The 13077-nt window shown below is 37.8% G+C and overlaps 1 protein-coding gene across 5 annotated transcripts in view; it reads right to left on the reverse strand.

The window, feature by feature from the left end:
* Positions 1-13077, reverse strand: part of PIBF1 (progesterone immunomodulatory binding factor 1) — a 116449-nt gene that overhangs the window by 81245 nt on the left and 22127 nt on the right. For all 5 annotated transcript variants that reach the window (XM_015276959.4, XM_040704824.2, XM_417014.8 and 2 more), the window contains 3 exons: positions 12654-12835; positions 7951-8076; positions 4204-4302 (listed from right to left, as the gene is read on the reverse strand). In XM_015276959.4, coding sequence (XP_015132445.2) covers positions 4204-4302; positions 7951-8076; positions 12654-12835 — 407 coding nt within the window. The remainder of the gene's footprint in view (positions 1-4203; positions 4303-7950; positions 8077-12653; positions 12836-13077) is intronic.

The following is a 13077-nucleotide window of genomic DNA, read 5'->3' on the forward strand; positions in this document are numbered from 1 at the left end:
TTACAAGCCATCCATCACAGCACTCCAGTCATGGCAGTGGTCCCACCATGTTTTGGTAATAGCAACTAGGTCATAGTTAGCCTGCTGCACAATTGCTTCCAACTCCTCCTGCTTTTGCCCATGCTATGTGCATTGGTGTAGATGAATTTCAACCCAGTCATCTGCCTCACCCCCAGCGCAAGCATCCTTCCTCTAGGCTCACTTCTGGTGAGCCCTGTTTTGTCCCCTTCCCCCGTCATAGCTAGTTTAAAGCTCTTCTGTTAAGCCATGCTAGCTCCTGCGCTACGTTGACGTGACACCCATTTACAAGAAGGTCTGTAAGGAGGATCAGGGGAACTACAGGCTTGTCAGCCTGACCTTGGTGCCAGGGAAAGTTATGGAGCAAATCATGTTGGGTGAGATCACACAGCATCCCTCCGGCATGCCAGCAAGTCACTCCACCAGTCAATCTCCCATCACACTCCCTGATGATCCCTAGCCTCTCCACCTCCTCCTTGAGCTCCACCACCATGCTGAGCAGCTCGTCCACCTGCTCACACCTCACATGGGTGGAACTCCTGCCACCCTCCCCTGGCAGCAGCAGGCTCAGGCACTCCCTGCAGCCAGAGATCTGACCAGCCACATTTCTGGGGAGGCCCTCTGTCTGGGTCACCAAGATCTTCCTGGGGCAAGCCCGCTGTCTGGTGGAGACCATGTTTAAACCTGCTGTCTCAGAGACTACCAAGAGGAGAACTGGTCTCCTGAGCAAAGAGGGACAGTACTTACGTGTGTTGCCACTTGACTCACCTCCCACATCCACTGCTGCAGTACCGTACGGGCAGTGCGGGCTGTGCTCATGCACCGATTTCTTCTCCCTGTTCTCAGTGGCCAGCAACACTGTTTGTTTGCCCTGTGTGCTCTGTGGAAGCTAGCTTCTGCCCTCCCTGAGGCTATTTATAGCCTGGTAGCCACGGGTCAGAGTCAAGGGTGTGCAGTGCCAGCTCCACCCGTGCTAGCTCAGCATCCCACCCACAGGCTGCTAGACCCCCAGCAGAAGCACAGCACTTTTGCTGGCTTCATAACAGATCTAATAGTTTTAAATGGATGAGCTATATATATAAAGCCAGAAATATTTACATATTAGTAAGTAAAAATCTTTTAAAGTCTTTCTGCAATCAAACTAAGACTAAACTATTTTTTGTGGTCATGAACCTGGCTGTACTTAAACTTACAAAAAATTCTTTTCAAATACCCTTTCAACGTCTCTGCATATTTAAATAAGCTTAAAAAAAAAAAAGCCACCAACACATACTTTATAGTCTCTTCCTCATGGACAGAGTCAGTAATTTAAACCCTCCACTGGCTTTCATAAGACTGAGATATTGTAAATAGTACCTGCTGCTAAGTTGACAGAGCAGTATTGTCACAGCAATTTTTTTTTGTTTTCTTTTTCTATTTACTGCATATCTATTTGGTTCTCCAGTTTTCGGCACATCTCATTTTATGATTCCAAACACAAAACAAGAAAAATCACTTCAAGTACATCACATGAGCAGCAGTGAACTAACTGAAGAAGAGTTTAGATTTTCTCATTTGGTCACTAAAAAAGATTTTATTAAAAAAAAACAAGAAAACAAAATATGACAAAAAATACACCCACATACTACATAGGTGTTTCCTTGGTATTCCCAATATTTCTGATTTTATTTTATTTTTTAAACCAGTTCCACAGATACACAGATAAAGCTGAGCTACAGTTCTGGAAAAAGAAATTACACTCCTCGAGGTTTAAAAGAAGTGTAATCTAAGGCAAGAGACAGCTCTTGTAGGTGTACCACAAAGTGATATGCTTTTTTATGAGTATACCCCAGATCATACCTTAGAGTGCACTCACAACACCTTGCAATAGGAATCACTTCTGGTTTCATATAAGATGTAATGTCAAAATGAAAATTTAACCAGTAGGATAAAACAATACGAAGTCAGACTGCGTTTGTTCTATTTTTCAGGGTTTTTTGTTGGCTTGCTTTCTGCTAAGGAAGTTAATAGTCGTTATTTAGAAAATAATACTTAAGAAATATTCAAGCTAAGAAAAAGTTGGCATACATTTAAGTATTACAACTTAACTATGCAGTAGAAGATGGAAATATTATAGAGTTGCCCACCTCATTCAACCTCGAAACATTCAATTGAGTTAGTATGGCTTTAAAATTAGAAACTAATAATACCAGCAACTTGAAACAAAATGAAAACGTTTCTATTTGGTCATCAATTTCCTTCAAGGTTTAACACCACAATTTAATCCAAAATATTGATTTTTTTTAACTTCTTTCATTGCAGGTAAATGAAACATATTCTCACACAGAATTCACAGCTGTATAGCAGCAAAGAAGGAACAAAAACTACGTCCTGACATCACAGTGATCTACTCTGAGGTAGAAACAGCAGATTCTTTATCAGTATAGCACTTCCACAAATACTATCACTAAGTACTTTATCGCCATTTGTAAGCAGCTATTTACAAAAACATATTGCAAATATCAGTAAGCAAAATGAAAATAACTGCACCTGACTAGAAAATTGGGTATTAGTTACACTTCTGATCACAAGATTTGCCAGAGGCTTAATTTAACCAGAATTCAGGCCAGTCAACATTCCACATAATCCCGAAGCTTTCAAACATGTTTGTTTATACAGATTATACAAGTGAAAACTATGATGAGTCAACTTGTTTTCAATAAAGCAGAGCTAGCTGTTATAATCACTTAAATACAAAAATGGACAACACAGGTATTCCTTTTTTATTGGGTGTTGTGGTCATGTTAAAAAATTTCTTTGTTCCACAGAACTGTCACATTTCAGTCCACTGTAAACTCAGACGTTGGGATTTTTCATTCCATCTCATTATGCCAATTTATTATTTTTCAGTGCTATTTTGATAAATTATTTGTAATGTGGAAAAAGTCAAGTCTTGACAACTGTATGATCTTAGAAGAGTGGTATTTTTAAAGAGACCTTTATTTTAAAGATGTGAAATATGGCCTTTTCATTTTCCTAAGCAGATTTAAAAACAAACAAACAAACAACATAATCATCTGGGGAGTAACTTATTGCTTTGAACTCCCAAAACTGTACTAATCAACATTTAAAGAGTGGAAATAGGAGTTACTTGAGAACTTATTTATAGAAAGTTACATTAGGATGGAAGCATGAGTGTATTAATCAAGATGATAACAAATAGCAAAAAAATGACACATCACATGAGTGATCCTGGGGCAATGTAGGTTCTTCACTAGTATTGTCACTATACTGTAGTTATGCATTAAAAACAAAAAGTTTTTAAATAATTTGTGCCTATGGTTAAATTAACATTTTAGCCGATTACTAAGCACAACTAAAAACAACTCCAAGCAAATAGTTCACATCAAGTACTTCCTTTAACAAGATGACTGAGTGGCATAGCTGGTTAAAGCACTGTGCTTTTCTTTATGGAACAAAGATGTAGACAAAACAATGAATCAAGTGCAAAAATTAAGCAGATATAATGAACTTACCCTGAACAGCTTTGATTATGGTCAGTAGTTTTAAATTAGCCTATTATTTACTGTACCTAATATTCTAAATTTGCAAAAAGTGAAGACAAGGTGCTGCAAAGCAAGGTAGTAGACTGCTTGTGAATCAGCAGAGAGTAACAGTTTCCCTCTATCCATAAGAACAGAACTGTAACTTCACACAGATACTGCGCTTTACATATTGAATATGAAAGAGGGAGGAAAGAGAGCAGTAAGAAGCATGTAGTTAGCGTAACAGTTCACGGCTGTTGCTCTTCATTCACACTTTAGAAAAATTATTAACTCGAGTCATCATAATAGATAACTTTCCACCTTCAACCAGAAAAAAAAAAAATAAAGAAGAAATAAAGAATAAAGAGTTTGAGCTCTATGGTACAGCATGAAATACACCTTTTCTATGAGAGGCATAACGAAGGTTGCATGTCTTTACAGGATTGTAGAAGAATCAAATGTCTACATTGTTATTGCACTGCTAATGGAAAAAAAAATACTACTAAAATTAAATCTGTAACTTCACTTAAACAAAACTCTTGTAATTCAAATTATTCTTTGTAAGCAGAAAGTCACACCAGTCGTTCCTCTTCCCTAAAACTCTTTGAGTGTAAATGTACTTACATTTTTAGATTTATTTGTATTTTTAAAAGATACTTACTGTTCTAAGAGTTGGTCATACTTTCTTAAAGCATCTCTTTCAGCAGTAACTGCTCTCTCTTTTTCAGCAACAGCATTATCTCTTGCTTCTCTCAAATTTCTGAAGGAAACCAAAGACATTCTTTCAATACTTGGTTACGAAAAAGACTGTTTCATTTTATGGATTACTACTCATTGATCTTAACTTTAATACTACCTAATTCAATTCTGATAGAGCAACAGAAGGACGTCTGTGTACATGCCTATTCATTATATTTCCTTTATATAAACAAAATTTCTCATTCTAAAATTCTAAAAACCATGATCAAAGTACCTATTTTTTATGAGGAAATACATGAATAATTCAGAATACAAGAACTACAAATGAGTTTGTTTTTTTTTCCTGAGAATTAAATACATTCCAATAATTGGAATGTATTTATATACATATATACATATATGCATTTACACTTGGTACATCACTAAATCTAAGGGAATGTTGTCCTCCTAGCTGAGATGATTCAAAATTTTTATGATACAGCAGGAAGATTAGCTGGGCACAGAAACCCTACTTCCACATACAACCAATTGGCTGGTCAGTCATACAGGTTATTTCATATTGTTGGTGCCTCTTTCTGCTTTCTACTGCTGGCATCATTTTTAATCTGAACAGACAGACCATAAAATAACATGTTTAATTGCAATCTATAATTTTTCAATGTTTTAGCCAACAATCAGTTAAGACTTGCAAACATGCTCACTCTTATTTCACCTATACATATCAGAACAGTATCACATGAACTAAGAATAATATAATTCTTATGTTAAAAATGATATAGGTATTAACAGTAGTAGTACAGTTTATTGCCACTTTATAAATGGCACTTAGTGATTATAAGCTGTATTTTCATTATTAAGTATTGTGATACAGCAATAGCCACAGAACAGTTGTTGCTGTGGGTCTGATCAATGTTATGAACATTTTCAAGGATTTTACTGGAAGATATCTACAGTTTGCTCCAGTGCTGTGAACACCCACTGGCATCTTGAATGTATTAGATGTCCTTAGAGATTTCTTTCAATTTGGCTTCATATAAAAGGAATCCTGCTAATGTGCTAAAAATGCAAGCAAAACACTGCCAATTCAAGTACAAGAGAGAAATGAGAGAAAGATAACAAAATCTGCCTTAAAAATAGAATTATTAGGCTGCAAAATTTACCAGTGAAATTCAGTGATTCATCTTGAGAGTAGACTATTTAAACTGGTTCTTGACAAATTGTAAGAATATGGCAGTTAATTCTCTTAACAGCAGTAAGGTCAACCATATTAAGTCTTAGGGCAGAAGTGCAAAGTCGCAATCTTAAGACTAAAGGAAGAGAAGTGGGATAATAATTAAATGGTAGGTGTACAGTCACTCGTTTAGAGAATACACTATTTTGCTTAACCGTTAATTTAAGCAAATGAAAATGTTACAGAGAAAAAACAGCATGAGTAAAGTATTACTAAGCAGCATGGTAGCAATCACAGATGTGATGCAGCTTCTGTTGAAATATTTGCAATAGAGCTAAGAGACACATTAGTGACACTGCCAGTTTACAGATCATGAGTATTTTTTAAAAAAGGTAAGACAAATCTGACTACTGTACACACAGGCCACATTGAACGTCATGTATCTGGCAAGCCTATCATACAAGTGAAAATCTCTAAAACTGAACAGGACTACTACCTACATATTCATGAACAGGTCTGGTGAATGAGAAAAAGAGGTTTTGAAGCTTTTGAAGCAGAGTTGGGCTGGTTTGAGCTGAAGGGGCTCAAGAGGGCTGAGTGCCTTTTAGTGTTCAGAGCGCATTATTTGGATTCTCAATAAGGAACTCAGCTAGCAAACTTTGAGATGATTTCTACACAAGCTGGTTAACTGGAGACAACCAGGAAACTTGGTTCGAATGAACAGTTGCCGTTTTATTAAACTTCTCACCCCAAAACTATGCTAGAGTGCATAAATTGGATTCTAGTCGGGCTGAAGATCTGCTCAAGAAGAGCACCTAACATGCTCAAAACCACTTAACTGTGTTTGACCTACAGGAACAGACTACAGCTAATCGAGAGTAAAACCTCATGAGGCCGATCCAGGGCTCTGTGAATTCATTCATGCTTGCAAACGCAAACATCACCAATGATGACTGCAACTGAACAAATAAAACTGATCCCAAATAAGTAAAAGCTCTAAGTATCATCCTTTAATTGGATTCCCCTACTCCTTACCCCTAATTTTAGCTTCTTGAACTGACTCATCCAAGTGTAAAACTGCTATCAATAAATTCAAGGGAAACATCAATCCTGTCAGGCTCAGCAAGTGGAAAGGAGTAAGAAGAGTGAAGTATTATAGTAGCTCTGTGCTTTCAGCTTGAAGATTAAACCAGCATCTTATTTTCAGCCACAGTAAATCAGCATCTCATCACATCATACAACTGCTTTGCTTCTCATTTGGGCTTCCATCTGTCCCACCACTGAAGGGAACTTCAGACAGAAAAACACCATCTTATGGTAGAATTTTTAATTATTTTATAGAAAGATCACAAACTAAAAATCATTTTTTCTTGCAAAATATGAAGTCAAATCTAAAAGATTGACATTTCGGAAGTAATTATTTCAAAGAGAGGAAAAAAGCTTCCACAAATTTGTTCCAGATGCAAACAAAATAACCTTTGATAGCTCTCTCAATGATATACAGACCTTCATGAAATCTTCACAAACAGTCAAATTGCTCTTTGTAACTGAACATATATTTGCATACAGGAAGTAGTGTGGATGTGTGTATTTGTTATGTATAAATTTTACTAACACTTGCAAAAGTACAGTGATGTAAGATTTTTAATTAGAACCTTTCAGTTGGCTAGAAGACAGACAGCAAGAGTCACGTTCTTTTTACACTCTTCAGAGCAATAGCAGAGCTGCCTATTAGAAGAACAGATGCTGATGCTATGAATATCTTTTTACTCTAGTCATTTCCTTCTCCACGCAAGACTCTTTCAGGACATCTACGATGAGTTTATACAGAATTGTTAAGTCCTCCTCCCATTTTAAAGGAAGACAAGTGTCAAAAAAGCAAGCTTAGAAAGAAATATACTACTCATAGTCTAAATCTCTATGGGGATCCCTAAAGACATAATGTATGCCTAATATTGCACATAAGTGTATAGTATTTAATAAGACAGCACATTTAGAAAACTCAGCCTGTAGTTCTTCGTAGGACTAGGATCTTCAAAGGAATAATACTCTACAAGAAATTAATGCTTTTGTGAATGAAAATGCTGTAAGTCTCAGACTGATTTTTAAAAGATGCCTTATTAGTTTCTCCCATTTTTTCTCATTTTTTACTTTACATCAATACCTTCCTTTCTGGTTTCAAGACCATCCATGCAAAATGACAAAAAAAAAAAGAAAAAACCCAACACATTTTGTATGAATTAATTAACACTACACAGCTGAATAAACTTCAAACTAGCAATGTTTATCTAGAAGAATTTTAATAGCTATTTTAATTGATGCTGTCAGTGTAAACCTGTTTATAATAAATATTCATAATTAGCACAACACAGTATCTTTGACATAAAAATCATTTCTCGTTAACATTTACAAGATTCACGTCAATTTTAAAACAACTTCATCTCTCACTTCATTCCAGTCAACTCTGATTATGCCTCAGCAGAAGAACAGTAATTGCAAGCTTCTGCCCTAATTTTGTTATTGCCACATCTTATCTACCTGTTTTCACGTTCATACATCTCTTTTGAAGCGCTTCGAAGTTGCTCAATTTCTTGATTAGTTTTCAATCTTATTTGTTCCAATTCCTCCTGCAACCTCTTTTCAAATTCTGTTTTATAGTGGTCCCTGTAAATAAACATATGACAAAGGAATGTAAAATGAATTGCATGGCCAAAATATCAAAACATCAGGTACAGCAGTACAAGCATATTTTACAGTTTAATATTTTAATTCTTATTTGTTTTCCTTCCAGTTTGCTTGGAATACACACCAGCCTATGCTGCTCTGTAAATTTACTGAAAATTTTACCAGGAATAACAGCTTTCTGCAAACTGTAAAATAGATACATAATTTGACATTGATTCATCATGCAATTTCACACTAACCATTCTTGTATAGGGTGGCAAAGAATTTGTGCAAGTGTTTATATGAATCAACCACTGAAAATGTTTTTAATTCCTCACTTTCCAAAATTTTCTAGCTTCTTCATCAGAAGGAAGGGTAAATTAAGTTAGTAACTCAGAATACTTCCAAGCTACAACAAGATGATGATGTGTACTATGTGCACCTCTCATCTGAGTGTAAACATTTTATGGGAACTGTTGAGTCACAGCCTGAACCACTGATTTGAGCACCAGGGGAAAGGACTCAGTCAGCCCTGGGAGCACGGGTGAAGGCAACTCAGCTGTGCGACCAGGAGGGGTGGAGCCTGGCTGCACCTCTCTTAGACCTCATTTAAGGGCTGACTGCGACTGAGTAAAGATCTCTGGTTGGAGATCCTTCCCTTTTGGAGTTTTTTCCTGCAAGCTTATACCCTTAGAGATGGGTGAGTATTTCTTTCCTGTTTGTCCTTTTGCCATTGCACTCCTGTATTGCATTTCCACTGTGTTAATCCTTCTGACTGTAGCAACATCACAAGAAACTTTGAAGACTATACACTGTAGACATTTGTGAAACAGAGGAAATAGAGGAAAAAAAGAAAGGTTTGAGTAATCATCCTGTCAGTGCCACAAATAAATTACCTGAAATAAATATTTAAGCTTATAAGCAGAAAACATTAAAAGATTCCAAATTACTTCATTTCAGATTAACATTATCGCCTTTCTTTTTCGTAAATTCAGAAGTTCATGTGAGAATGGAGGAAATCCCATATAGAACTGCTCTTACAAAACTATGAAGGCTTACACTGTAGGGTAGTGTGGTTAGGCTGTGGTTGTACTTGATGGTCTAGAAGGTCTTTTCCAACCTTATCAATTCTATGATTCTATTTAACAGCTAAAGGTATGTTAAATTCTATAGCATTCGGCTGCTATTCAAGAATAATCAATCCACAGTGAAGCCACTGTTAGACATTACAGGTCTGGAAATAAATATGCTTTTATTATTCTCATTGTATTAAACATGCATTTACAACCATAAAATATTTTTGATTCTGGAATTTGTGGTATAGCTTGTACTTTTCAGAAACCAGTACTCGAGTTAAGAAAAAACTCCTTTGCATTAAACAAAAGCCTGAAATTATTTATTTTAGAATGCATGCTGTTCAAGTTTTCATGTTTACTTTTTAATAAAACATAGAATTTCAGTTGACTTTTCAAGATAAAAGGAAACATTTCTCCCTTCCTTCAAGTGTACCACTCTGTAGCAAGGTATTTTGTAAAGGTCTTTGATACAGTGAAGTAGTTAATGATCCCAAAAAACACACTGTACTGGAATGTAAGGTCCCCATCAGAAATTTTTCTTTTTTAGTTCTTAATGCACTGTACATTTCAGTACATACAAAATAAATGAATGGTAAAGACCAGAACCTCAGGATACAACTCATACAGAATCAACTAGCATTATTATTTTTTTGGTAATTGAATTACAATGACTTGCTATTACAATTATTACTTGCTACGAGCATAGCTACTTACTATTTCTATAGGTGAAGAAGTTAGACTTTCCCTCCTGTGGCAAGACTTTAAAGTCACCATATAGCTGATAATTTCAGTACAGTGCTCTTAAATGCCCGTTTAGAAATGCCCATTTGTCATCCCATCATCCTGATTAGGTGGTCTATAACAGATAAAGGTGTTGCCCCTACAGGCCTTCCTCCTGATCCTTACCCACACTCAACTTTATCATTCCCAACCCCAAGCTCTTCAGCATCAAAACACTCATTAATATAAAGGGACACACTACCACCCTTCCTTCCTCATCTATCCCTTCTGAAGAGCTTGTAGCCATCCATCACAGCACTACAGTCATGAGAGTGGTCCCACCATGTTTTGGTAATAGCAACTAGGTCATAGTTAGCCTGCTGCACAATTGCTTCCAACTCCTCCTGCTTTTGCCCATGCTATGTGCATTGGTGTAGATGAATTTCAACCCAGTCATCTGCCTCACCCCCAGCGCAAGCATCCTTCCTCTAGGCTCACTTCTGGTGAGCCCTGTTTTGTCCCCTTCCCCCGTCATAGCTAGTTTAAAGCTCTTCTGTTAAGCCATGCTAGCTCCTGCGCTACGTTGACGTGACACCCATTTACAAGAAGGTCTGTAAGGAGGATCTGGGGAACTACAGGCTTGTCAGCCTGACCTTGGTGCCAGAGAAAACTATGGAGCAAATCACGTTGGGTGAGATCACATGGCACGTGCATGGTATCCAGGGGATCAGGCCCTGCCAGCATGCGTTCATGAAAGGCAGGTCGTGCTTGACCAACCTAATCTCTGTCTATGATCGTGTGATCAGACTGGTAGACAAGGGAAAGGCTGTTGATGTGGTCTACCTAGACTTCAACAAAGCTTCTGACATGGTCTCTCACAGTATTCTCCTGGGGAAACTGGCTGCCCATGGCCTGGACAGGTGTGTCCTTCCTGGGTAAAGAACTGGCTAGAGAGCCATGCCCAGCAGGTAGTGGTTATTGGAGTTAAATCCAACTGGTGACCAGTTACAAGTGGTGTTCCCCAGGGGTTGGTACTGGGGCCCATCTTGTTTAATAACTTTATTGATGACCTCGATGAGGGGATTGAGTTTACCTTTAATAACTTTGTAGATGACACCAAGTTGGGATGTAGTGTGGATCTGCCTGAAGGTAGGGAGACTCTTCAGAGGGATCTGGACAGGCTGGATGACTGGGCTGAAGTGAATAGGATGAGACTTAACAAGGCCAAGTGCTGGGTCCTGCACTTTTGCCACAATAACCCCATGCAGTGCTATAAGCTTGGGGCTGAGTGGCTGGAAGACTGTGAAGAGGAAAGGGACCTGGGGGTGTTGGTTGATGCTCGGCTGAACGTGAGCTGACAGTGTGCCCAGGTGGCCAAGAGGGCCAATGGCATCCTGGCCTGCATTAGAAATAGTGTGGCCAGCAGAAGCAGGGAGGTAATCATCCCCCTGTACACAGCCCTGGTGAGGCTGCTCCTCGAGTACTGTGTCCAGTTTTGGGCCCCTCACTGTAAGAAAGACATTGAGGCCCTGGAACGTGTCCAGAGAAGGGCAATGAAACTGGGGGGGGTTCTGGAGCACAGGATGTATGAGGAGCGTCTGAGGGAGCTGGGGTTGTTTAGTCTGGAGAAGAGGAGGCTCAGGGGAGACCTCACTGCACTCTACAACTTCCTTAAGGGAGGTTGTGATGGGGAGGGGTTTGGCCTCTTCTCCCAGGCAACAAACAGGACCCAAGGAAATGGCCATAAGTTGCGCCAGGGGAGATCTCGATTAGATATAAGGAAAAACTTTTTCTCTCAGAAGAGTGGTCAGGCACTGGGATGGCCTGCCCTGGGAGGTAGTGGAGTCACTGTCCCTGGCAGTGTTCAAGGGGTGTGTGGGTGAGGAGCTACGAAATATGGTTTAATAGCTTAGTGGGTAGTATTGGTAATGGGAGGACGGTTGGACTAGATATCTTGTAGGTCCTTTCCAACCTTGTGGTTCTATTACTCTGTATTCTGTGATGTTCTAAGGATATTGCTGACTATTAACAAAGTACATATAGGCAAATATCTGATGTCATTTGGGGGTAAATTTTGAAGTGTTATCATCAAATGTAGAGAAATTACATGAATTGGATAACCTTGAATTCTGAGTAAGAAAAAATTAAATGTAATTAGAAATTCTGTTGTATAGCACTATATATGAAGCAAGACATTGCTAAATAACGTAGAATTTTCTACTTGACATTTTATACATATACCTACAGCAGTTGAAATAACACAAAAACTTGACCCTACTTACCATTGTGGCTAGCACACAATGACCAGTTTGTTTCTCAAGTCTATTGTTAGAGTATCTGCATTCAAACTTGAGATATGAATGACTGAGAGCTGATACAAAACATACCGTGTCCAATTTTACATATTTGTGAAAATATTTTATTCTCCAAATTAGATTACCTTTCAAATACTCCTAGTTTCAGTACGAGTCATTTGGGGAAAAAAGAGGTGCAACACAGGCGCTTGGAATCACTTTTCTCTATTTTGCAATTAATGTTACCTTAGTAAATACTTAACTACAGAGAAGAATACAGATATTTTCAGTGCTACAGAATCTCACATCAAATTCCTAAGAAATAAATAGTTGCTAAAACCAAGAAAAGTTCTTTTTCTAGTTACACAAATATGGAATCAATACACAACTTCTGGAAGCAGGAAAAATTTAAACACGGTTTGTACGAGAAACAAGGCAAAACAGTTAAACATACTTGACTACTGATGGAACTGAACACAGAACTTACCTGGATGCAACATATTTTTCATACATTTCTTCTCTTGCTTTTTTGGCATCCTCCAGCTGAATCTGAAGCCTTTCAAGACGATCTTCTTCATGTGCACGGCGAACACTAAGCTCCATGTTCTGGCGATTAAGATAATCTTTATCTTTTTGCAAGAGGTTGAGGGATTGTTGTATGGTTGCCAGCTATAAATTAAAAATAACATTGTAACATAAACTTAAAGATAAATATTTAACCAACACACATACATTTTCATTTTAATTTTCTTTTGTAAATCCACTGAACCGAAAAAACTATACTTATAATTACAGTTAGCGTAAGTTGATGAAGTCCTATGCTGAAAAAAGACTTCAATAAAATTGGTCTTACGAATTTTCATGATTTATTTCTCATAGTTGTCCCCTGAAAAGATATAGTGTCCTTTAAT

Source organism: Gallus gallus, chromosome 1, assembly GCF_016699485.2.
Source record: "Gallus gallus isolate bGalGal1 chromosome 1, bGalGal1.mat.broiler.GRCg7b, whole genome shotgun sequence".
Taxonomy (NCBI): domain Eukaryota; kingdom Metazoa; phylum Chordata; class Aves; order Galliformes; family Phasianidae; genus Gallus; species Gallus gallus.